Genomic DNA, 27754 nt, shown 5'->3' with positions numbered 1-27754 from the left:
AAAGACTCATTGAGGGAGGGCACCTACTCTACAACTCTCTCTCTCCACCACTCCAGTAACTGCAACTACCTACATCAACTACACCAATGCCATCTACCGCCGATCATCACCACTAGTATTTTCACAAACATCTATGCCCACAGCGAGATTCGAACCCACAACCTTTTGTTTGGAGAGCAAATACGCTAACCACTCAGCCAACCAGGCTGGCCTTTTCTGGGTTTTCTGGCATTTTCTGGGCACATGAGTCTGATGAAAATGGGAAACTAGAACTTACATATGGAATGTTGCAGGGATGGCCTCATGTGGGGATAGTAACCAGATGGAGTATGAGGAAAGTAATAATGGCTATAAGAAGGCTGACAATACTGTTTTTTTTTCTGTATACAAATGCCAAGAGCAATAGGAATAATGGGAATGAGTTTGTGGCATTGATTAACTCAGTCTCTCCAAAGGTTGTTGTTATCAGTGAAAGTTGGTTAGCTGAGGATATTCTAACAGGGATAGAAATTGAAGGATATAGCATATTTTAGGAGGATAGGGGAAGGTAAATGTGGTGGTGGAGTATTACTCATGATAAGAGATGAACTGTGTACTCTCAGGGTGGCAAATCTCAGTGAAAATAACACTAATGGCTTTGAGAGATTTGTATGAGGATGGATGTTTATAGGAGAAGATATTTAGTGGAGTGTTGCTACAGACTAGGGAATATAGATGGTTGTGAGCAGGAAATGTTTAGGCAAATTAGTTTGGCAAATGCAAAGTAGGCAATTATTATGGGGGACTCCAACTATAGTGATATATACTGAGCAAAGGAGACAGAATGCAGTAATAAGGAAACTGAATTTTTGGATTTCTTCAGGGACAACTGTCTTAGGCAGCATGTAGTGGAGGGAACATGAGGATCGAGAGTTCTGGATTTGGTCATAGCATCAGAGGATCTGATTGTGACTGAGATGGCATACTTTCCCCCCTGTTGGTGAGAGTGACCATGTAGTCCTGACTTGGAGGCTAATAGGCATGGGGAGGTATCAAAAAGAAGGAAGTTATGTGAAGGAGTTATAAGGCAGGTGACTATCATAAACTTAGAAACCAGCTTGTAACAGTGCCATGGATGAAAGAATTTAAAGGAAGAGGAGGTCATGAGTGCAAAATTGTTGACAGCAATGACAGATTGTATACTTTGAGTGAAGAAGATAAAGAAATTTGGAGGCAAATGGATGACAAAAGGGGAGTTGCAGAAGAAAAAGAGATTATGGAAGGCATATATATATATATATATATATATATATATATATATATATATATATATATATAGAGAGAGAGAGAGAGAGAGAGAGAGAGAGAGAGGTGGAGAACAGTTGCATGAGGAACATAATCATCAGGCTAGGAAAGAGGCTAGTATTGTATGGAGAGAAAAATAAGAATATGAGAGGAGCCTGGCACTGCAATCCAAGGAGAATTCTAAGGTTTTTTCACCATGTGGCGAGTAGGAGGAAAAATGAGAGTGGACGGATTATCTTGAGGGATGAAGATGGGGAATCAGGTGACCAAAGCAGATGACATAGTTGAGCTATTTAATGATCACTTTATTATTAGTGTTCCATCCTGGTACTATAGACTTTATTCCTAAAACGATAATGAGTTATAAAGTGTTATAAGTGAATGAAGAGGATCTGTTCCAAATACTGATTACACTAAATGTCAATAAGGCAGGGAGACTAGATGGAATTTCACCACATTTTAAGGGAATGTGCTATGGAACTGACTGTGCCATTAACTTCGCTGTTTAATGAAAGTCTTGTAATGGGACAGGTTCCTAGAGATTGGAATGAGAGTAAGATAGTAATATTGTTTAAGGGTGGTGGTAGAGTGAAGGTATCAAACTATTGGCCGTTTGTATTTCTGTCTGTAGTTGTTAAGAGTTTGGAGAAATTGGGCAGATGAGGGTAATGCTGTTTATGCAGGCCAGCATCGATTTGTTGAAGGGTGCTGTTTTAGTAATCTGGTTGGTTACCTTTTGCAAAAGAGTAATAAGAGCAGTAGATTAAGGTAAGGCATACACTGTCATTTTTTTTGAATTTTTTCCAAGACATTTGACAGGGTGCCACATGACAAGCTGTTTTTAAGTTACATCATATGGGTTTGGATATTAGGTTAGTGGATTGAATTGGTGATTGGATCTCTGATATCAGAGAGTTGTATATTGGGGGGGGGGGGGAGTATCAGGGCATAGGAAGATTGCAAGTGGAGTTTATTCTTTATTCAAGCATTATCCAAATATAAATTATAAATTATTTGCAAGCTTAATTTAATTTGTAGCTAAGTGAAAAAACTTTCTACAAAATGATATGGATTACAGCAGCTACTTTTTTATGAATGAGATTTTTATCCTGGGTGAAACAAAACAAAAACTTAATTTCTAAAATAGAATATGCAGAACTGTGCAAAATAAAATATGCAGAACAATAAGGAAAAATATGAGAAATGAAATAAGCTCTTATATAACACTAAAAAAAAATAAAAGAAACAATTGGAAACAATAAAAATATGAAAATACTAAGAAAACATTTATTAGTTGGCAAAAGTCAAATAACTACAATAAAAGATAAGAATGGAACTACAATAAGGAACCACGAACAAATCCTAAGCAGGCTAGAAGAATTTTATAAAGAACTCTATGGTTATCCTTCAATAGATAAATCAAATATAAATAACGCTTCTCCATTGCATTTAAAATTCATCCCCCATTCACAAAAGTAATAACAAACAGGTTAACCCCCCTCTTCTAGACTCAAATCAACCAGTAGAACAAGCAGGATTCCATAAAGGCTTTAACACAATTGATCATATTCATGCAGTAAAACAAATAATAGAAAAAGCACAAGGAAACCAATTGCCTCTCTGTTTAGCCTTTATTGATTATGAAAAAGCATTTAACTCCATCAGAACTAATGCAATAATCAAAGCACTCCAGAATTAGGGAGTTCCTGGAGAATATATGGACCTCCTCCAGGAAATATACCACACTACAACAGCAACAATCTAACTTCACACGAGTAGCAATAAAATATCAATTGAAAAAGGTGTCCGACAAGGAGACTCTTTATCATCCAAAATCTTTACAGCAGTCTTTCAAGAAATATTTAATAATATAAACTGGACAAACCTTGGTATAAAAATTAATAACAGAAACTTAACACACCTAAGATATGCAGATGATATCATAATTTTTGCAAACACTCCAGAAGACCTTAATATAATGATAGAAGACCTATATCATGAAAAAAGAAAAGTCGGTCTAAAAATAAACAGAGAAAAAACTAAAATCATGTTTAATCATTTTATAACACCAAAAAACATAATAGAAAACATTTTCTTGGAAAGAGTCTCTTCATATACATACTTAGGTCATCTCATTGATCTAAACTGTGGACTCGAAAAGGAAATAACTAGGGGAGTTCAACTTGCCTGGAGTGCATTCAGAAAATTGAAAAGCATTTTTCAAAACAATGATGTCCCAATCTGTTTAAAAAGGAAGACATTTAACCAGTGTATACTTCTAGTCATCACATATGGCTGTGAAACTTGGTCACTAACAAAAGCACTGGGCAAATAAACTAACAACAACATCAACAACTCAAAGAAAAATGGAGAGGGCCAGACATCTATCCAGAAGAGAAGATGAGTGATGGACCACCATACTAATGAACTGGATTTCAAAAGAAGGGAAACGAGGCCAAGAATGTTCTAAAAGAAGGTGGAGTGATGAATTGTCAAATTTTGTTGAGGAAAATTGTCAACCATTGCCAAGAACAGAGAAAGGTGGAAAGCACTGGAGGAGGAGGCCTTCATCCAACAGTGGACAGAAAATGACTGAAAAGAAGGTCTTCAAACACTATTTTTCTTGGTCATTTTAGATATTTTTTTTTCCTATAGTAATTTTGTAGTATCTGTGGGAGAGAATAATTATAAGTAAATTTTTATAAATTCTTATAAGTTCATGTAAATTTATATAAGTAAAATTATTTCATAATTATAAGTAAATTAATTGAATGAGTTAGAAAATAACTAGATATTTATAGCATCAATGAAAAGATCAACAAATATAGAGAGAAATTGAAAGAACATCTAAAAGAAGTTATTTTCATAATTTTCATAAGATAGACCAAAGGGAAAGAGAGAGAGAGAGAGAGAGGAAGAAGACCAGCAGCAAGATGGAAAGATCAGTGAAGCTGGAATAGGCAAATGTTTAATCCTTGAAGAGAAGAAGTAAAGTAATTACTCCGACACATGTTTTTGGTCTCCATAATGAATGCTGACCACTCTGTAACCTTAAAAGAAAGATCTGTAGGAGAGAATTTTTGTTCTGCTTTTTTGCTCATTCTTGTCTTTTAATAAGGTTAGAGCTTTATGACGTAATGTTTGATCATGACAGGTTTTGTATGGGGAAGTGATGAAGGTAACATGCAAATACCATTCATTATCTATCAGCTTCCTGTATATTTCAAGGAAAAGAGTTCTATTTGCTGATCTACTGATCAGATCTTGATATGGCTGAATGCCATCTTTCTCTCAAAACTCTGTATATTATACTTGATAAGAAATTATATTCTTGTTTGAATCCTTATTCGAGTGTAAGCAAAGTACACACATGAATTATCTTCTTGACTGGTCTACTTCTATATGTAGATTCGTTGTGAGAACAAAAGCACACATATTGGAGTGATTACTTTACTTTAATTATGAAAATAACACTCAACATTTCAACCTCTATATCAAGGTCATCATTAGAAAAACATGCATATGCACAGAACACAAGCTACATGACACTATACAAAAGTAAGATAAATCTAAATGCTGTTCATTGTTTATCCTAGCCTGACCTCTGACAAAAAAAATAATAATAAATAAAAAATAAAAAGTTATACATAAATATAAATTAATTAACAAAATGAATAATTTTTTTACATATAAGTATAATATACAGATGATAAAAGAAGTTTTATAGTGAAACTATATTCAAACCTTGGTACAGAGGTTGAAACGTTGAGTGTTGTTTTCATAATTTATAAGAAAAGTAATTACTCCAACTTGCATGCTTTTGTCTCTATAAATTCTTCACAATGAATGCTGACCACCATGTAACCTTCAAAGAAAGTTCTTCTTATTATTATTATTACATCACACCTCCAGGGAGTCCAAAGACTCTTATGTTGGAGGTTTAATGGATTTTTTACAACACTCAAAAAGAATTAAATTATAATTTAATACTTCCTATATTTCGTCCTAGTCACTAGGACATCTACGGGGATTACAAAAACAATTAATGTAACATGCACACAAAAACTTACAATACTAAGCCCAACCACCTGGGTGACACTAAAGTCCTATCTAGGTGGAGCGCCCTCTAAGGGCGGTAGTAGGTGGCCTGGAATGTAAGGTGGGACCTCTGGTGATGAGTGTTTCCCAAATCTTCGGAAGCTTAATGCAACCGTATTTGTTAAGATTTGGTTGGTTTCTGAGAGTTGCTGCTGCTTTTAAGAAAAGTCTCTTTCTTAAATTTGCTGTGGTGGAGCATGGTGGTTTTCTTCCATGATACTCTGTGGGTGGTGTCCAAAACATGGTCAGCCAAGCCTGAATGGCCATAGTTGTGTTTAACGATGTATGACGTGTTCCTCGAGGCGGATGGATGCTGATCTGCCTGTCTGTCCAAAGTACGCAAGCTTACAGGAACAGGGTACTTTGTAAACTCCAGGCAGAGAGAGAAGAGGGAGCTGATCTTTCGTAGAACGGATAAGGGTAGCAAGTTTGCGGTAGGGCTTATATGCTGTGTGTAGGTTATACTTTTTTAGTGTCTTGGCTATTTTTTCCGAAGTGCCTCAGATGTAGGGTATGGTGATGGCATTTTTAAAATCTTATTGACGAGAGGGATGGGGAATGGGGGAGGAATTGATTATTTTTTTGATGCTGTGTTCGCTGTAGCCATTGGAGAGGAAAGTTCTGTGTATGTGGTTAAGCTCAGTAGTGAGGGCGGTTCCACTGGAACAAAGATTGTGGGCTCTCTTGGTAAGGGTTTTAATGATGCCATATTGTTGTGAGGGGTGGTGGTGGGAGAGTTTGTGAATGTATCTGCCTGTGTGTGTGGGTTTTCTGTATACAGTGAAGGCAAGTGTATCATTAGGCAGGCGCGTGACTAAGGTGTCTAGGAAGGGTAAACAATTGTTCTTTTCCTTTTCCATAGTAAACTGGATTCTTGGATGTAGGCTATTGAGATGACCAAGGAAGGAGTCTAACGTGTCTGGGCCATGAGGCCAAATGGAGAACACATCATCTACATATCTTAGCCAGATAGAAGGTTTGAGTGGGGCTGAGTCTATGGCTCGTTTTTCGAAATCTTCCATATAGAAATTGGCAAGGGGGGGTGAGGGGGGGAACCCATGGCGGTTCCTTCTACCTGCTTGTAGATTTTGTTATTCCAAGAGAAATACCCAGAGTTGATGGCAAAGGAAAAGAGAACTAAGATGTCAGAGGTGAAAACGTTTTCTAAGAGAGATAAAGTGTCAGTTAAAGGAATATTGGTAAACAAAGAGGAGATATCAAAGCTTACTAATATGTCTGTATTGTTCAAGGTTAAATTTTCTGTGAGGGCTTTAAAGTGGGTCGAGTTTTTTATATAGGAAGCTGAATTTCCGGTGAGGGGGGACAGAGAGTTGGCCAGCTGTTTAGACAGTCTGTAACAAGGCGCATTGGTGGCATCTACTATAGGTCTGAGTGGGGAATTGGGTTTGTGGATTTTTGGTAAACCGTATATTCGGGGGGGACGGGAGCGGAAAGGTTTAAGTTTTTTCGTGACGTCAGGGGGCCAGGAGGTTACTTTTTTAAGTAAGATTTTTAATTTCTTAACTTGTGTTTTTGTGGGGTCGTGTTCTAGCGGGATGTAGGTAGCGCGATCGCGGAGAATAATGTTCATTTTACGATTGTATTCGCTGGTATTAAGAACAACTGTGGCATTACCCTTATCCGCTCTGGTGATGGCGATACTTTTTCTTTGCGTAGTTTCTGGAGAGCCATGCGTTGGGCATAAGATAAGTTACTTTTTGGAGGCGAAGAGTGAGCGAGGATGTTGGCTACGTCGAGTCTGATATTGTTGGCTACCTCCGACGGTAAGTGACCGATCCCCCGTTCGACGTTAACCATTACATCGAGCACTGGCACGTCTTTCAGGCGAAGGCAAAATTACGGCCGAGGCCAAGGGCGCTGACAGCATCCTCGTTGAGCCTTTTGGAAGAGTGGTTTATTACTGTCTGGAGCGGTTGAATTTGTGGTTGTGGTTTGTCTTTAACCAGGTTGCTGTATTTCTTGATGTGTTTGTTTTTTATTTTTTGAACTTCTCTCTGTGTGGAAGTTTCCGAAATGTCAGAGAGAATCGACCAAAGTTCAGGGTTAAGAACGGTGGAGAGCTCTGAATGTAAGGAGCCAATGGCGGCGTTCGTCACTGTGAGGGCGGCACGAGTAGAGGCGATTTGCTCACGTAGTAATGCTAGGCTGGCACGTTTATATATACGGAGTGCTTTTTTGGAATGGAAATTGGTCTTCATTTTAACACATTTTGGTGTCACTCTTGTATCCCGACATCTTTTTAAAAAGGTCAGCCTATTTTGTTGTCTAGATAGTCGTAGTTTTGACTTACCGTATTGCTTCGATTTACGTGCTAAATCTTCTCCATGGATGAATAGAATTCTCGTGTAGAGGCTTAAGTGCTGTGAGGACATTATGTTGGAGGTTTAATGCATTAAACCTCCAACATAATGTCCATTAAATAATGGTGCAACAATGGTGCAAAATGCAAAAAATCCATTAAACCTCCAACATAATGTCCTCACAGCACTTAAGCCTCTACACAAGAGTCCAAAGACTCATCAAGGGAGGGCATCTACTCTACAACTCTTTGCTCACTACTCCACCAACCTTCATCGTCTAACAGCAATGCCATCTACTGCTAACTACCACCACCACTAGTACTTTCACAGACAGTCACAAACATACATGCCCACGGTGGGATTCGAACCCGCAGCCTTTTGGCTGGAGAGCGGATATGCTAACCACCCGGCCAACCAGGCCAACATACTTCTATGTAGAAGCTGTTGACTTCACATAGTATTACGTTATGGATGCATGTATTGCTCTGCATTTTGGGAAGAATCACCACTCAGACCAGTTTTGACCTTTACTGAAGTTTTATCAGTGAATGTCAGACCCAGTAGACTAGTCATGAAGATTTTTCATGTACAAATTTTGTTTGCTTACACTTGAGTGAGGATTAAAACAATAATATAATCTTCCTATAACTTTATCTGATTCCAAGTATTGTAATAATATAGTGATACACCATTTTCTTATTCTGTTATGGAAAATATATGAATTTTACATTAATTCAACCTTTGTATTTACCTGGGTATGTCTCCCTCTGATGAGAGCTCAGTAAAGGTTGAACTTACTCAAGCATTTGATAATATCTGGCATCACTTTTTGTTCCACATCCTCAAGCAAATTGGAGTGGGCAAAAGACTGCTATCCATCATTAAAGGACACTCTGCCAATACAACTACATGCTTCCTAGTTAATGGATTCCTATCAGACCTGATCAAAATTTAAAAAGAAGTTAAGGTTGTTCTCTTAGTCCCCTGCTCTTAGCAGTTCTGGAATCCTTTTTTGCAGGAAATTGACAGTTCATATGATGTGCAAGGGATAACAGTTCTCTCTGCTATGAAGGAAAATAAAATATTAACATATGCGGATGATGCCATAAGCACTTTCAAGGATAATGAGTCAACATACAGCTTTTTTTGGCATTTTGGAAAAATTCAACAAAATCAGTGGACTAACTGCCAATGCTGATAAGACAAAATTAACAGTTTTTGGAAGGGAGAACATCTCACCATACTTGGAAGTGCTTTCTTCATTATCCAATATTACTAGTTCTAGAACTTATTCACAAAAACAATGAAATCTTAGAAGACTGGGAAATTGGACAACCCTTCTTTTTTTTCTAAAGTCATAGTACTAAAAACCATAATCTTCCCTGCTCAGCTGTATATAATAAATATGACAGTCATTACAGAAGCTGAAGAAAAACAATTATATCATAAACCTGTGCAATTTTTGGTTCAGCCAATAACAGGAAGTTAAAAAAGGAATTTCTTCAACTATCAAAGAAATACTTAGGCTTTGGACTTAAAATTCTGCTATTTAAGCAATACAGGCTCAAAAATTCATAAAATATTGCAGACCAATCATACATGTACAGACCTTTTCTTGTACTACCTGGGTTTTCATCTCCTGCTATTAGGAATATATGATTACAATCGCCCAAGAGTCAAGAATACTGTGCCATTCTCTGCTTAAGTCTAAGACTTTTACAGCATTCTGGCATTGACATTCTTTAATCTGTGACATTACTACAGATTGGAAACAGCAAAACTTGCATTCTATAGCTGCTCTCTCTTGCTGTGTTTATTTGGACCAGATTATGTAAAGTGTGTTAGGCATTCCATCACTTACAACAGAATGGGCTTTTCCCCCCCTTTTTTTTTCAATATCTCTCACCTGTCAGCAGGAAGAGAATTTTGTTTTCTATAATTAATGAGTTAAAATATCATTTATGGAAGGTTAGGAAGAAACATGGCTTTGAAAACCAACACTATTATATACAAATTCGTTGTTGTTGTTATGTGTCATTCAGTTGTTTCTAATCTTATGAACAAAGCCTGTTCATTCACTCAGCCTCTTTTAATTTTTTTTCTGCAGTTGTAAGTTCCTTTATGTTGTCCATCCAACTTTTTTGTTGTCTTCCTCTCTTTCTCGTGCTCTCAATTTTCCCTAACATAACCATAACTGCCTTGTCCAATTATTCATCTGCTTGCATAATTTTCTCAAAGTACATTAATTTCTATTTAGTGATCATTGCTTCCAAGGAGGGAGCATTCTTTTTTTTAATATTTTCTCAAACCTTCTTATTAGACATTCTTGGTGTATTGGATTCTTAAGTCTCCTTTGCACCCATAATTCAAATGAATCAATTCACTTTCTTCTTAACCCTCTCATGCATGAATTTTTATATTCATTTATAAAAAATTATAATGATGATACAGTACTATTTAATCTTACAGTGTTATCATGAATTCATTAATTTTGCTAAATTTGTGCCCTGTATATGTTAAAAATGATGTCCTCATCTGGGGACATCATTTTTATGTGTCCTCATATGAAGCTCTTATGCATGAGTGGGTTAATGATCCAGCTTTCACATCCACACATCACTACTGGAAATACCATTGCTTTGACAGTTCTAACTTTCATGGCCTTACTAACATCTCTATCTTTCATAATTTTTGTCAGGTTGAACATAGCTTTTTTTTTTTCCATGACTATCCTTCTTTTAATTTCATCTTCACATTTACTATCATTTTTTTGTTCTGGACCCTAGTAAATCATAACCTTCAACCACCTCTATTTTATCTCCCTCAATCATAAACATAAAATCAACTGCTCCAGAACTTCTTTAATTTCTGCTGGACATCTGAATATCTTAAATTATTTATTTTTCTCTCACCAATCTTAATTTCTGCTGTGTCTAAGTCAGCCATTCTCATAATATATTCAGTATAAATATTAAAAAGATAGGGCAACAATATACAACCCTGCTGCACCCCTTTTCCCACTTGAACACTTTCTCCAAAGATGCTTTTTACTGTAGCTTCTTGGTTATTATATAGCTCTATAATCAAGAGAATTAGATCTCATCAATTAGATTTCATCTCATCACATTCCAGTCTGTTGTGTTCCATATAATCATAATCAACAAATTCATTACAGTATCGTATTATGGAAATTTGATTTTTCAATCAGAAGATTTTTATATTTAGAAAGAGGCATTCTAGGAGAATATCAAATTTTTGGTTAGGTAGCGTAAACCACCTACATTATGCAATATTCACCAAGGGACAATAAAATTCTGCGTATTTTTATTATGAGAGGTTTTTCACATGGTTCTATCCTCTTAGTTATTGTCAGCTGCCAGGATGACTGGTGAGCAATCCCAGGCAGAGAAGGCTAACTCAAGGTGGCTAACTTAGATAAGGCTAATCACCTGGGTACCAGTCATCTCTGAATTTTAGTTTCAGTTGGTCTTTTAGTAGTTTCTCTCCAACTATCCACCTGTCTTTTCTTTCTCCTAATACTATCAAGTTCTCTTGCACCCCTATACTACTCTAGACTTATGATGAACATCTCTTTACTTTTCATCCCAGGAAAAGTTGAAACCAGTCAAGTTTCAACCTTTCAGGTGGGAAAGGATAGTGACCTTTCCCATAATGAATAGCAATATACATATGTAAAAGGAAGTGTGTTTTGCTTTATGGGATAATGAGTTATGTACCTCTGTGTACACATAGACTAATTTGTGAAGATACTTTATGTGTAAACTTTATTTGCTTACACTTGAATAAGGATTAAAACAAGAATATAATTTCTTATCAATATAATATACTTTATAACTAAGTGAAGAAACTTCCTATAACTTTCTCTGTTTCAAGCTCTGTGATAAAGTAAAAAATAACTTAAACCAAATGCATACTGGTTGGTATACCACATGGAATGGTGCTCTTTCTCTGAGCACTATTCTATGCAAAAAAAAAAAAAAAAATTGTACGATCAAACATTATGCCACTCGGCTGCAACACTATTACAAGATAATAAAGAAACAAAAAAAAGTAGAAACCAAATCACATTCTACAACTGCCACTAAAGAACTGTGTCAAAAAATACCCCAGAAAAATTGTTGATGATGTTTCCCACTTCAGCGTCCTCTTCATACAAAGGCATTACTATACACTTATACACTAGTGTAATCTCTGATGTTAAAATACTTAAAGAACAAGCCAGAACAAGTTAATTTAACTATGAAAACTACACTTGGTGCTGTGATCTCCAAAGGAATGTACTCAATTAAAAGCATTTGAGAATATACAAAATATACTGGAACTGCTAAAATGCCTGCATGGGAGAAATTGGCTCATCGATAGTCATTCGTGCTAAAGATTATATCACCACCACCACTATCACTACATTGACAGAACTTAATACATTGCAAAATGTTTTTAAATAGACTGGTTAATATCTGTATTTTATTTAAAATAAACTGTTCATTTGAGGCTATCTGGTGTGAGACAGAATAGGACAAAATATATTGTTGGTTGCTGCTGTAGACAGAGAAGGGAGATGTTGATGCAATGCATAGGCAATCACAATGAGTTTAGGTCAAGCAATTATTATAGAGGTGACATACACTGGAGGGAGGAAAAGGGATGTGGCAAGATAGAAGTGGAATTTATACAGTTGTTCAAGGGAAAATTAACTAATACAGCATGTCAATAGGAGAGACCAGGGATTTTAGAGTATTGGATCTGGTAATATCATCAGAAGCTGTATCCATATCCAAGATAAACATTCTGTCTCCAGTAGGAGAAAGTGACTATGCAGGCTTTTTCTTCTTCTGGGAGGTTGATAAACATATGGAATTCTCTGTCAAGAAAGTCTTTATGTTGAATTACAAAGCTGACAATTATGACAGATTTGGAGGCAGCTTGGAGCAGTGCCATGGCATATGAAGTGATAATGAAAGAACATCAGTATTGCATGGGAAGTAATTATGAATGGTTTCAGAGAAGAAGTATCAGACTGCATACTCACAGTCAGGAGGATAAACCCAATTGGGGTTAAGTGGATGAGTAGAGATATAAAGCAGGAGCTGCAAAAAAAAGAAAACATTGTGGAGGGAATATAAAGAAAATTGTGATCAGCATATACATAAGCACTATAAAGTGCAGGTAGGAAGGTCATATAGTATGGTTAGAGAGGCCAAATCATTATGAGAGAAAATTAGTTAAGCCAGCCAAAGTAAATCCAAAAATTTTTTTTTCCCTATGCAGCAAGTAAGAAGAAGAATGACTATGGAAGGATAATGTTGCTCAGTGCCAATGGTAGAAAAGTGCCAGAAGCAGAAATAGTTGAGTTACTTAACAATCACTTTGCACTGGTGTATCATCAGTCTTCATCAGTCTGTAACAGAAATTGATGCCAAAATTGAGGTAGAACTGAAGGTGCCCAACATATTTAAAAATATCAATGTGAATAAAGCAGTGGGACTGGATAGTATGTCAGCCCATGTGCTACAAGAATGTGCAACAGAATTGGCAGTACCTCTGATGAAGTTGTTTAATCGATGTCATCTCTGGCAAGGTTCCAAGGGAGGAAAGAGGATAAACTTGTTTCATTACATTAAAGTGGATTCAAGACAGGAATAGAAAATTACAGACCAATGGATATCTCAGGTGTGGTGGTTAAAATATTGATAAAGTTGGTTAAAGGTAAAACCCAGAAATGGGTGAATTGGAATAGGATACTCTATGCTGGGCAGCATGGCTTTTTAAAATATAAGTCTTACCTTAATAATTTATTCACATTTTATAATAGAGTGATAGCAGAATTAGATAAGGGAGATGGCTACACCATGATACATAGATTTTGCCAAGGTATTTAACAGAATACCATGTGGAAAACTATTACAAAAGTTGAAGCAAATGAGAATCGATATAACGCTTGTTGGCATGGATAGAGGGATGGCGGACAGACACATAAGTGTAGTACATTGTGGAGTGGACTCTAGGAAAATGAAGGTGACTAGTGGCGCATTAGGACTTTGTACTAGAGCTACTATTTAATTTGTATATTAATGATATAAGGAATGATTTAATGGGGTATTCAGTTTGTTTACTGATGGTGCAAGACTTGGAGAGTAGTAGTTGATAACGGTGATGTAGATATTCTGCAGGATGATTTGAATAAATTGACATTGTAGTGAAAGATAATGGTTATTAATTTAATGTTGCAAAGTATAAGGTTATGCACTTTGAGTTGAAAAGGTTATATACTGTGTATCACATTGATGGTAATGGATTGCACAAAATTCATGAGACTAAGAATCTGGGGGATAATGATGAACAGAGTTGAAGCTTAGAGGACTTATTGCAAAAGTTGGCAGAATAGTTCAAAGAATATTTGTATGATAATCAAACCCACTGACAAGTAAAGATAAGGTTATTTTCCTTCTTTATAAGGTTATGAGGTTATGATTCAGCCACATCTTGACTACTGCACACATAATTAGGTACCTTATGTTTATTGGGATCTGGAAGTGGTAGAGAGAATTCAAAGATAAGTGATGAAGCTGATGAAAATTCTGTGGAATGCTCCACCTAACCTTATAAAGAAGGAAAATAACCTTATCTTTACTTGTTAGTGGGTTTGATCCTCCACCTAAGGAATGATTGAAGGTGTGTGGGTTGCAAAGTTTAATTAATATTTGGAAATGAGGGAACATAATATAAATGTATATGGTATTAACAGGGCTCTATAATATTTACCCAAAAGAAATTTTTCAATGTATGATGAATAGAGAAAGAGAGAACTAGGAGTCATTCCTTGAAGTTGTGTAGAAGTGTGGTTAGGATATGTGGACCTCATTTTTGCTTAGGGAATAAGTAGAATTGCCTAAATTAGTTGCAAGTGCTCTGACAGTGAATGAATTTAAAGAGAGGTATGATAGGTATTGTGTGCATTATAAAGTAAACATGGTTGGTCTCTCACAACAAATCATCTGACTCCTTGGAGATACCCATATAATGATAATAATATTGGGTTAGCAAATGAGTTCGTTCGGTTTTTCAGAGTGGAATGAAAGACATTTTATTTAATATATATAATACATACTAGTCAGTTATATATTGACCCTCTTTATCAATGCTCTCTTGCCATCTGTCTGCCAATTTCATTATGCCACGTTCATAAAACTCCTGAGGTTTACTGGCGAAAAACTGATCCAGGTGTAATTTGACAGCCTCCTCATTAGCGAAGGTTTTCTCATTCAGAAAATTCTGCAACGATCGGAATAAGTGGTAATCATAAGGTGCCAGGTCTGGTGAATACGGAGGAAGTAGCGAAACATCCCAGCCAAGACGTAATAATTACTCCTGGTTGTTAACGATGTGTGCGGTCAGTCGTTGTTGTGGTGAAGGACAACTCCTTTCCGATTTTTCAATTCAAGGCGTTTTGCCCTAATTGCATGGGCCAGTCACGTTAACTGTGAGCAATAGCCAGTTGAATCAATCAATGAATGGATATGCAAGCAGTCGTATTGGCCTCAATCAATTCATGTGGCATCCAAACATTGAGTTTTGAAACATATCTCAGCTTGTGCAAATGGTTTTCAATGCTTGTATGGGATATGTTCAGTACTTCAGCAATATCCCACACTGTTTGTGATGGATTTTTGTCGACGATATCCTTCACAACACTCGAATCAACCTCGGTCGGGCGACCGGCGCGAGGCGCATCACTGATGTTGAAATCTCCAGAACGGAATTTGGCAAACCACTTTTAGCATGTACTCTGCATATTTTTTTTTATGGGCTTCTGCAGCTTTTCCCTTTTTTGAAATAAAAAAGCAAAATATGCCGGTAATGTATGTTATTTCCTTCCATTTCTAAAAATATGTACACACACTCAACTGAAGTAGGCCAAAAAAAATTCACTGAAAGGATATGTGAAATGTTGCCTTTCAACTATGCAGTAGCAATGCGTGGTAGCTCAACAATAGCGAGAGGCGAAGCAGCGTAAACTTGTACTAATGCATAAACCGAACGAACTTATTTGCCAATCCAATAATTATTATTATAACAGTCTTGAAAGAATCTGTATGAAATGGAATTAACGAAATAAATTGCATTTGTAAGTCCCTCATAAAATATTGCAAGCTAAATAGACTTACTCTCTGAAAAGCCTTATATTTGGAAACTACAACAAATCAGAGGTTTCATGCGAGTCATCATCATCATGCATATCAAGGATTTAGGCCTAGCATGGCCTGCTCTGGTCTTAGAAGTCATCGTTGAATCGTTTAAGAGGACGTCCTGGTTTTCTTTTTCCTAATGGCTTGTACTTTAAGGCTTGTTTTGGTAATCTTTCTGTTTTCATTCTTTGAACGTGTTCCATCCATTTATGTTTATATTTTTTAATTTTTTCTATTATTATTATTATTACCCTAAGACCTCATGGAGTCAAAGACTCATCTGGGAAGTCCCTTTATCTCTCTCTCTCACACACACACACACACACACACACACACACACACACACACACACACACACACACACACACACACACACACACACACACACATCTCATCATACCGTGTCTTAAACACTCAAACTCGGCAAGGCATTCCAGTCATTCACAACTCTGAACGAAAAAAACCTGCCTCTCACTCCCCTACTCACACCCTCTTTATACAGTTTCCAGGAATGACCTCTGGTTCTCCCCTGATCTCCCACTATTCTCTGTAGAACTTCTCCACCATTGATCTTATAACAACCCCTTACCAACTTGTAGATCTCTATGATATCTCCCCTCTTCCTCCTCTCCACCAGACCCTGCAAATTACATCTTCTCAATCGTTCCTCATACTCAACATTCCAGAGGTCAGAAACTACCTTACTCAGTCACCTTTGGACCCTTTCCAACATCTCTTCATCCTTCTGAAAACCTGGTGACCAAATCTGGGCACAATAGTCCATGTGTGGCCTAATCAAAGCCTTATACAACGGAACAAGAATCTCCCTACTTCTGCATGTCAGTGTCCTCCGCATCATTCCCAGAAGCCTTTGTGTTGTCTTCACACTTTTGGCGATGTGTCCCCTAAATTTTAGATCCTTATCCACTATCACTCCCAGATCTCTTATTTTCTCTACTTCCAACAATATATTCTCACCAAACATAAATTCTGCATCCTATCTTTGTTTTCCAAATTTTAAAACCTTACATTTTGCAACATTGAACTCACATCCCCATTTCTGTGCCCAATCACTCAATTTATTCAAGTCTTCTTGCAAGGCCACAACATCTTCACTACTCTTTATAGTTCATCCCAACTTTGCATCATCTGCAAACAACTGAATATCTCCATCCAAATCTTCACCAATATCATTAATATACAAGTTGGTTTTCTTTTTCCTAATGGCCCTAAAACAGACCCCTGAGGCACTCCACTTGGGACTTTCCTTTTCCTGGATATCGCACCCCCATACACAACTTGTTGATACCTATCAGATAGCCAGTCTCCAATCCAGTACACTAATCTAATATCCAACCCCATCTGCTCTAGTTTGACTGTCAACTTATCATAAGGTACTCTATCAAAGCCCTTTGCGAAATCCAAGTATATTACTGTGTATCCTTCTCCTCTGTTCAAGGAAGCAGTCACTTTATTGTAATAAGTAAGTAGATTACTAAAACATGACCTTCTCTTATGCTGCCTCCACAATGCCGTTTTTCTCTGTATCGGATGCTTAATCTCTTTATTCTCCATCTCACACCTACCTTATTTAACCTTCTCACCCTTGGAATACATTTAGACATGCATCTACTAGATAGTTTTTGAAAATCCCCCAAGCTGCATTGATCTCTTTTCCAGCTAACTCCTCATTCCACGCTACACCCGCAAGCTGTCTCCTGAGCTCTTCATAATCATCCCCCTTGTAGTTCTACATATACCCTTTTCTCACAGGGGTCCTCGCACTGCTGGCAATAATCACCTCATGGTCCCTCTCACCAATTGGTGGATGGTTTGACACCTCATTTATAATTACATCCTCTGATGAGATGACCAAATCCAAGACCCTTAATCCTCGTGTACCCTCTGTTACATACTGTCTGAGGTACTTATCCCTGAAAAACTCATTTTCTTTACTTCCAGTTGCTATCTCATCATTCCAGTCTATATTGCCATGATTAAAATCACCCATAATGATCACCCTTTTCTTATTTGCTTGCTAATTTGACTATACATTTCACTATCACCACCATCCACATTACCTTGTGTATAACAACATCCCACCAAGTATTTGATTCCATTCAGCTCTATCTCACACCATATTGCCTCAAACCACTAGCATTATTTCCGTCTTTCATCTTTACTTTGTATGGACATAACTCTTTTTCTATCATCAATAGCACTCTCCCTGGTTCTTGGTTTAATTCTTTCATGATTTCTTAATTTCTTTTGTGATCAAATAGGGTATACTTTGCAGTTTTTCTCATAAATTTAATTTCTCTGTTGTTAATCTTTGTTTGTCTTTTTGTTTTATTGTCCAGATTTATTGTCATGCAAGTCATAATTTGGTAATTCAAGTGTGGCTGTCATTCTTTTGCAGAAATAAAACATATTTATATATTAAACTGCTCTCTAAATGTGCTTTTTTTTTTAAACATCTGTATTGAAGATATTGAAATAAAATGTGATGAAATGCACATTGATTTACCTTTAGTTCATTATATCTCTTTTTCCCCCTACATGAGAAAAAATCTTGTTAATATTGCAAGTTTAATTTTTTAAATTTTTTAATTTTTTTTTTTAAAGTGCACATCACCCACAAAAGTTCTTTGGGTAGACTGGAGTTAGATAATTCAGAAATGAGGGGTGGCATACCAGCTGCATTAAAGAAAGAGGTCGAGAATAGGGAACATTTCATCTTTTTTTGCCTATCAAAATAGGGACAACATGATAGATTCATTTATGACTAAACATACACATGTAACCACAGTAATAAGATTTTTTACTAAGTAAATATTTCGTCCTAAGTATCATAGGGCATCTTCAGTAGTTAATTCAAACAATACTAGGAATTAATAGTTAGGGCACATGCTTACAATGGATTCCCTCTATGCGTGCAGTAGTGTGTTATAGAAATAAATTAAAATATATCTGAAAAAAAAAAAACATGATTACATTAAAATGAGATAACATATAGAATTATGTTACACAATTTAGGATGACAATTTTCCAGACTTTAGGGATAGTAAGAACGTCGTTACAGTTCAAATTAGGTCTGTGACATAGGGCTTCAGCACTTTCTTTATATAAACGATCATGTTTATATGATGATCTATGTAGAAGTTTGGTTTTTTTTCCAATGGATCCTATGGTTTGGGTTTTCAATTCCGTGTTGTGCGAGGCCAGATTTCTGCAGTTTGATGAGACGGATGTGGTCTTGATGTTGTTCAGAAATATATTTGTTGATGGATCTGCCTGTCTGTCCATAGTAGGACAATTTACAGGAGCATGGGACCTCGTGTACCCCAGGTAGCATAAGAGGTGAAAGTTTGTCTTAAGGAGAAGGTAACCAATTGTGGATTTGGTTGAATGGTTTGTAGGTAACAGCCAGTTTATATTTCTTCAAGATTTTTGGAAGATGTTCAGAGATGCCTTTGACATACGGTATAGGAATCCTACAGGTTTGTTCTTGTCCAGGTAGATTGATGTGCGGGGAAGTGACTGATGATTTTTTGCGTTGTTTTTGGATTGTATCTATTTTGTGTGGCAGTATTTTTTTATTATTTCCATTTCTTGGTTTAAAGAACATTCACAGGAGCAGAATCTGTGTGCTCTGGTTACTAATGATTTAATGATGCCAAATTTCTGAGATGGATGGTGAGCAGAAGAATTGTGAATGTAGCATGCTGAAAAAGTCGGCTTTTGATAGACAGAGGTGGAGATAGAACCATCTTCTTTCCTTTGAATTTGTACATCCAGAAAGGAGATACCCTGTGGAGATTCTTTTTTGAGCGTGAATTTGATGCGCAGATGAAGAAAGTTGATTTTATCTAGGAACAAGTGTAGTTCTTGTTCAGAATGATCCCCCAGACAGCAAAGACATCATCAACGTATCATAGCCAGATTTTTGGTGTAGGATTAAACGTGAAAATTTTTTCTTCCAGGTGTTCTAGAAAGAGGTTGGCTAGGTTTGGTAATAAGGGAGAGCCCATTGTTGTTCCTTCCTCTTGCTTGTAAATTTTCTGTTTCCAGGTGAAGTATCCAGATGTAATAACAAATTTGAATAATTTGACAATGTCAGATGGGAATTTCTGAGTTAGCAAGTCTATCGTTTCCTTATGGGACGTGTTAGTGAAGAGGGAGACAGTGTCGAAGCTAATTAGCATGTCAGTTTCCAACAGTTGAATGGCTTTTATTTTTGCATGAAACTCTGTGGAATTTTTAATTGATGATGCTGAATGGCCTATGAGAGGACAAGAAGGTTAGATAAATATCTTGATAATTTGTAAGTCAGGCTGCCAATAGAATCCACGACAGGTCTGAGTGGAACGTTATTCTTGTGGAGTTTAGGTACACCGTATGTTCTAGGAGGCTTGGCATGGTATATCCTGAGTTTTTTTTATTGTTTCTTGATCTAAGGAAATGTTTTCATCTAGTAGCTTGTTCAGTTTCTTGAGCTGTTTTTTTCTAGGATCATAATCAAGTTGGGTGTATGTATTACGATCTCGGAGTAGTACATTCATTTTTCAGTTATAAGTATCAGTATCTAGGACAACAGTGGTATTTCCCTTGTCGGCTCTGGTGATAATTATGTTTTTATTACGTTTTGAGGAGGTAAGAGCTTTCAATTCTGATGGTGGGATATTCAAGTCAGAAGGTTTGGCATCATATATTATTTTTGCAATTTTGAAATGCAGTCTATTAGCTTCAGTATTGGACAGATCGCCGATGTTGTGTATAAAATCTAAATATGGAATGCGTTTAGGTGAAATGGCAAACTTATGACCTCGTGCTAGAAACATTTAATTCATCTTCTGTTAGTGGACGACTAGATAAGTTGAGAACCCATTTTTCAGTCAGTAATTTGTTGGTATTTTTCTTGGATTGATTTAACAAGGTAAGGTATTTTTTATGTAGATTAGTATTACTTTTTTCAAATGTTTTGATTCCCACATTTTTTGAGACATTAATAATCAATAGTAGCAATTCTTGATTTAATGTGCTAGATAATTCCGCTTCTAATTCTGTAATTTCTAAAATATTTGTTGCCAGTTCATGTTTAGAAACTCATAACTGATTAAGCAGTGAGGAATGGCTTTCTTTCTGATAAATTTTATGGGCAACTGGTAATTTGATAACTTCCTTGAGTTTATCGCATCTGCACTTTTTTAAAAAAGAGATTCTGGCACATAGCTTACTCTGTTTTAATTGTAGTTTCCATAGTAAGTTTGTCTTCTGCTCTGTCATTTCCCTATGAAGGAATAAGACTTTGTTGTATAATGAAACCTGTGGAACATTCATGACTAAACTTGCACACGTAACCACGGTAATAAGATTTTTTACTAAGTAAATTTTTCGTCCTAAGTATAATAGGACATCTTCAGTACAGTTAATTCAAACAATATTAGGAATTAATAGTTAGGGTGCAAGCTTATAATGGTATCCTGCTATGCGTGCAGTAGCTTGTTATAGAAATAAATTAAAATATATCTGAAAAAAAAAAAAACATGATTACATTAAAATGTGATAACATAGAATTATGTTACACAATTTAGAATGACAATTTCCCAGACTTTAGGGATAGTATGAACGTCATTACTGTTCAAATTAGGTCTGTGACGTAGGGCTTCAGCACTTTCTTTATATAAACGATCATGTTTATATTCTGTGTCGTGCGAGGCCAGATTTCTGCGGTTTGATAAGATGGATATGGTCTTGATGTTCAGAAATTCATTTGTTGATGGCTCTACCTGTCTGTCCATAGTAGAACAAGTAGAGGTCACCAGTGAAATTTGTGCAAGAGTATGGTTAGCAAGAGTGTTAGGAACAGATTATTTGCTTGGAGGATGATGAATGGGTGGAATGGGTTGCCAGAGGTAGTTGTGAGCGCTTCATCAGTGAATGAGTTTAAGGAGAGGCATGATAGATATTGTGTGAATAATGGCTCTCCCATGATGAGTCTTCTGCCTCCATGGAGATGCCTGTGTAATAATCAAACCAGCATTTAAACTGGATCATTAACCAGTTATACTAATACCCTTTTGTGTGTGTGTGTGTGTGTGTGTGTGTGTGTGTGCAGATGACCAAATATTTATAGAAAGTAGTGAAGATGAACTCAAGAGATCAATATACTCTTTAACATAATTGCTAAAAAAAACTTGGAATACAAATATTAACAGACAAAAGAAAAAGCATGGCTTTTAAATGGACCATCTCCAGTCAGAAGTGAAATCATGATTGAAAATAAAATTTCAGAACAAATTAACTGCTTCACATACTTCAGGTGTAGATGCCATATCATATACAAAAGAAGCTTACATTAATATCAAAATTTCAGGTTTTCTAAAGATAACACGGATGATTAATAATATTTTCAAACCTAATCAAGGTTAACTCTTTCTTTTAAGGTTACATGGTAATCAGCATTCATATTTATGAATTTAGGGACACAAAATACATGTGTCCAAAAGATTATTTTACTGATTATTAATAAAATAATAACTTGAAGTTTCGACCCCTGTATTGAGGTCATCATCAGAAAGATGCATGCGTGTAGGAACCAAGCTACATGCTGTTGCACTCTATAAAGGTAAATTAAATCTACATTGGTAACAAATCTTTTTCTTAGCCATCTAGTGATTAAAAAAAAAAAAAAAAAAATGAATACAAATTTTTTAAAAATTATAAATGAAAACTACAATAAACTCTGCTAAAGTCCTCACGTACTAAGATTCTTCTGGAATTGTACAGTTCATATTGTTATATTACGATTATCTTCTGGATTTGTACAGTACAGGTTGCTATTGAATGTTCAGGAAAAAAAAAAAAAAACACTTCACCAAGTCTTCTTGTATTGAGATTTTTCTTTGTAGTTTCTATGAAGGTTGTAGATGGGTCCTCTACATTTTTGGAATGGTTAGACCATCATTTTTATTCAGATTCGGATTATGTTTGAGCATTTCACATGCTTCTTTGAATTTCTGCTTGAATCAGGTTTTGGTGCTGTTTAGGGACCTGGTACCTTTCCAATCAATTCTGTGGTATGTTTGGAGTGCGTGGTCAGAAAGGCCGGTTTTTCCAAAATGGAGGTATTTAATGTGTCATTTGTGTTCATCCTGCCTGATTGGGATGGTTCGCCCTGTTTCTCATATATATGGTATGTTACATGTGCATTATGTTTTGTAAACCCCTTGGTGGGCTAGGTGTAGCAGAGGATCCTTGGAAGAACTGAGTAGGTGTCTTAATTTTGTTGTGGGTTTAAAGGTGGTTTTGATGTTGTATTTGTGTAGTGTTCTGTCTATTTTTTCGGAAATGCCTCTAACATATGGTATGGCAATAGCATTCTTGAAATCTTTTTTGTTATTAGTGGTATCTCTGTGGAGGATCTTGTGAATGGTTTTTATGCTGTATCCATTTTTTATAAAGGTATGTTTGATGGTCTAATATTTATGGTTAAGAGCTTGTTCATTTGAACAAATAGTTTGAGCTCTGTGTTTAATGGTGCTTATGACCCCCTAGTTTTTGTGTTGGGTGGTGATAAGAAGTTTTGTGTATATACTGGCCTCTGTGTGTGTGTGTGTTTGTGTGTAGGTTTGCAGTAGGCTGAGAAGGAGAGACAGCCTGAAGGAAGACGTGTGACGAGTGTGTCTAGGAACGGAAGAGAGTTGTTTTTTTCTACTTCAATGGTGAATCGGATGCGTTTGTGTTGTTTGTTCAGAAGAAGAAAACGAAAAGAAGTGGATCGGACATATTGAAAAAATGGACAGTTCAAGACTACCCAAAAAGATGAGGACATAGAAATCAGGGATGAAAAGGAAAAGTTGGAATGAGACTAGAAAATTATACAAGAATAAGAATTAATAAATTTTTGGCAAGACCTTCTCTACTATTGGGAAGTGAATTATCGACCCTAAAAACTGTGGAAGCAAAAAAAATAATAGAAATGGGAGAAATGAAATTCCTTCGAAGGATAGAGGCTATACTCTCTTAGACAAAAAGAAAAGAAACACAGAAATATATAAAGAACTAAAAGTGGACTTGGAATTTGGCAAAATATACAAATACCAAAAGAAGTGGATCGAACATATTGAAAGAATGGACAGTTCAGGACTACCCAAAAAGATGAGGACATAGAAATCAGGGATGAACAAGGAAAAGTTGGAATGAGACTAGAACAGGCTACTGGACATAAATTCCTGAAAGGATGATGATGATGATGATGATGATTTTTGTCCTAATTTTTATGTACCCCCATTCCCACAAAATGTTGTAAACATGTAGTATACATATTACTGTGGGTAGGCTTAATGATCTTTATTTTTATTTATGTTGTATTTAGTTTTTATATAATCTGTAAATCATACTCTAAGACCAAATACAGATCTTTTTTCAAGCCACTTTAGGCCTCCAATAGAAATGTGGTCTCACCCTGAGTGATGAAATTCATATCCTACGTAAAGATGATCATAAATGACCCCTCCCATGGCAGGATCTGAACCTATAGCCTGTTAGTTTGAAAGGAGGTATGAACATTAATGCCTCAGAAAGGGATACATACACATGAAATTGTAAGCTCGAAGATTGTGAAGCTAATGGCAGCTTGAAGAAATATATTGGTTAAAGATTTATAAAAGAGTAGCAGTGCTTAGGAGCTTATTTCTTTTAAGGTAATTAGACAATGAGTAACAGTTGTTATCATAGATTTATGAATGAAACTACAATTTTCGAGAATAGTGAGGAGGTGTTTATTTCCTTGTATATTGATTTGTCAAGATGCACATTACTTGTTGGGCACAGATTTGATACCTAGTTTTCAAGATAATGTGAAAATATTAGAAAATGTTTAGAAATAAGTAACTAAGATTATTTCTGGCCTGTGGAATGTAAATTGCAGAGTTTAGTAAATTGGAGGAAGGATGATGTAATTGAGACTTAAGAAGAGCTTACCAGACAGATATTTGGGGAGGAGATTTTTCAGAGTGAAGCAACCAAAAACTAAAACCATATCAGACAGCTGCATAAAATTAATATGGTTAGTGAGGATGTAAGGAAAAGTTTTTATTTTAATTAAATTAAATTAATTAATCAATGAATTTATTTATTTATTTATTTATTGAAAGAGCGAGCGTGTGTGTGTGTGTGTGTGTGTGTGTGTGTGTGTGTGTGTGTGTGTGTGTGTGTGAGCAAGTGTAATTGATTGTGAGGCTGAAAATGAATGAAATTGATATAACAGTCATTTTGACTCGCACAATAAATTTATTGTGTGTGAAGAATCTTCCACAATTAAAGTTTTTAATACCACAGAAGTATGTAATAATAATATTACATACTTCCCATCTTCTCTTAACATGTTAGGCACAGTGGTTTGTCACGATCAAGTAACTTGGTATCATAAAAACCTAATTATTAATACCAGGGTGGTTAATCTTATTAGCAAATTCTCTATGTCTGTGAAATGTTTTTATTCTCTGGCCAGTTTGTTAAAGGGCATTGTCATTACTAGCCGAATTATAGTAAGAGATAGATGTGAAATTACAAAATTTCTTATTATCAAACACAGACACACACACAAAAAATGCTAAACTGTTTTCAGATATTACTGAATATATATAAATTTTTTATTCTATTGCAAAAAGAAAGCAAAAACATTTAGTTTTTAATGGTTTTATGCAGGGTTGTTTGTCGCACTGGAGTAAGTGATGGTCCATTGGAAGGAGATGTAATTGTTGGCAATAGAGCTGGTTTTTCCAAAGCACAGGAAAAATTCCTTTATCAGGTATGATATTAAAAATTAATTTGAAAATCAAATTTTCTTGTTAAAGTGATTCCATGTTAATAATTTACATGGAACTCTGTTATGCAAATTTGAACAAATGGGGATGGATATGACACTGGTTAAGTGGATAAGAGGGGTGGCTGCTGTACAGATATCAAAAAGTGGTATATGGAGAGCAGAATTGAGGCAAAAACAGGTGAGTAGTGTTGTGCTGCAAGGTTTGGTGCTGGGACCATTTTGTTTAATTTGTACATAAATGATATAGGAAATAACCTGAAAGGAAGTTTCAGTTGTTTGTTGATGCGAAATTAGGTAGAGTAATAATTAATCAAGGCAATGTGGAAAGCTTGCAGGATAATTTAAATAGGCTTTCAGTATGGGCAAAAGTTAATAGGCGTCAGTTTAATATCACGAAATGTAAACTTATTCATTTGAGGATAAATAGATTACAAGCTGTATATCACATTGATGGCACTGCACTCCAGGAAATGGATGAAGCTAGAGATTTATGGGTAGTGGCCGACAGAGAGTTAAAGTTTAGAGGACATATTGTTAAAGTTGCTAAGGTAGCCTATAAGATTACTTGGCTGTTGAAGAACACATTAACAAATAGAGATAAGGAAGTTATTATTCCTCTTTCTAAGGCTTCGATACATCCATATCTAGATTACTGCACTTAAGTCTGGTCTCCTGGGTTTATTGGGGGATGAGGAAGTGGTAGAGAAGATTCAGAGGTGAGTGATTAAAATGGTGAGTGGTCTGTGGAATATTCCCCGTGAATGTAGATTGAGGGTTTGTGGATTATAGAAGTTGGTTGGTAGGAGAAAAAAGAGGGGATATAATAGAAACATCCAAGTTGCTTAAAGGATTTTATAGGATTGATGCAGGGGGAAATGTTTCAGGGCTTGGCTTTAGGGGCCATCCCTGGAAGTTGAATAAAGGTGTAGTTAGTAGGGGTGTGAGGACTAGATTTTTTGCTTGGAAATCTGAGAATAAGCCGAATGTATTGCCAGAGTCAGTTGTGAGTGCTTTATCTGTTAATGGGTTCAAGGAGAGGTATGGTAGTTTGTGTGGATAGTTTGGGTCTTCTGTAGTGATTCTTCAGATGCCATGGAGGTGTTTGTACAATAATAGTAATAATAAATTACGTTTTGATTAATACTGGTCATACTACTCCTCCACTGTATGTAAAGGAATACTATACTACATGTTAGCAGCTATTTTCAATTTCTTGTGATGACTGATTCTTTAACCATATATTATTTTAGTTTATAGACTAAAAGTTTATATATATATTTATATATATATATTTAGTTTATATTTATGCATTATGTTGCACATATGTATTTAATTGTATTTAACAAGTTTTATCCCTTGGTTAGAGAGTATTTTCTTTGGATGAGAACATCCAGGAATCGAAGGCACTTGCATTGCTCTTCTATTTCAAGAGTAAATCAACTGGTAGTCTTCGGTTTTCAGTATAGAGATAGAAAACAAACAAGGGAGTGGGATTATATTGATGCTGTTGCTTCTTATCATCCATTTCAAAGGTTAGGCATTATCAAAACTTTGGCATCATGCACACATCTTATTCCCAACTATTCTCTCCTAAAACCAGAATTGTCTTTTATTAGAGCTGTGTTCATCACCTATTACCACAAGCCCAAAATCATCACCAAAGTAATTGATAATTTTAGCCTTCACCATTGTCCTTCTTCAGAGGCAGTTTCTAGATTCCCATTCAGAGTCTGAGAAAACTTACCAGACATCTGCACCAAATTAACCTATAAGTCGTTTCCATCTGGTTTTCAAACTCAATTCATTCTTCAGTCTCCAAAGAATGATTATCCTCTATTTCTATCCAAAACTTTGCAGAATTCTTTGTTCATGCAGTTTCTCATTTTTTAAGATGAAACTCATGCATCATCTGACATTTACCATTTGGCACAAAACACAGCAACCAGTTCACTTTCATTTAATAGACTTTATATTCATGAATTTTTGTTATTATATGACTATATGACTATTTC

The 27754-nt window shown here is 35.9% G+C and overlaps 1 protein-coding gene across 1 annotated transcript in view; it reads left to right on the top strand.

Annotated features, from left to right (window-relative positions):
• LOC150109208 (plexin-B-like) overlaps nucleotides 1–27754 on the top strand; it is a 792153-nt gene that overhangs the window by 506583 nt on the left and 257816 nt on the right. Inside the window, exon 18 of the mRNA XM_090406262.1 lies at nucleotides 25622–25724. Coding sequence (XP_090262388.1) covers nucleotides 25622–25724 — 103 coding nt within the window. The remainder of the gene's footprint in view (nucleotides 1–25621; nucleotides 25725–27754) is intronic.

The sequence above is a fragment of the Typopeltis vanoorti genome, chromosome 2 (assembly GCF_054136105.1).
Source record: "Typopeltis vanoorti isolate ZY-2024b chromosome 2, IOZ_Tvanoo_1.0, whole genome shotgun sequence".
Taxonomy (NCBI): Eukaryota; Metazoa; Arthropoda; class Arachnida; order Uropygi; family Thelyphonidae; genus Typopeltis; species Typopeltis vanoorti.
This window is presented reverse-complemented; position numbering and strand designations above follow the sequence as displayed.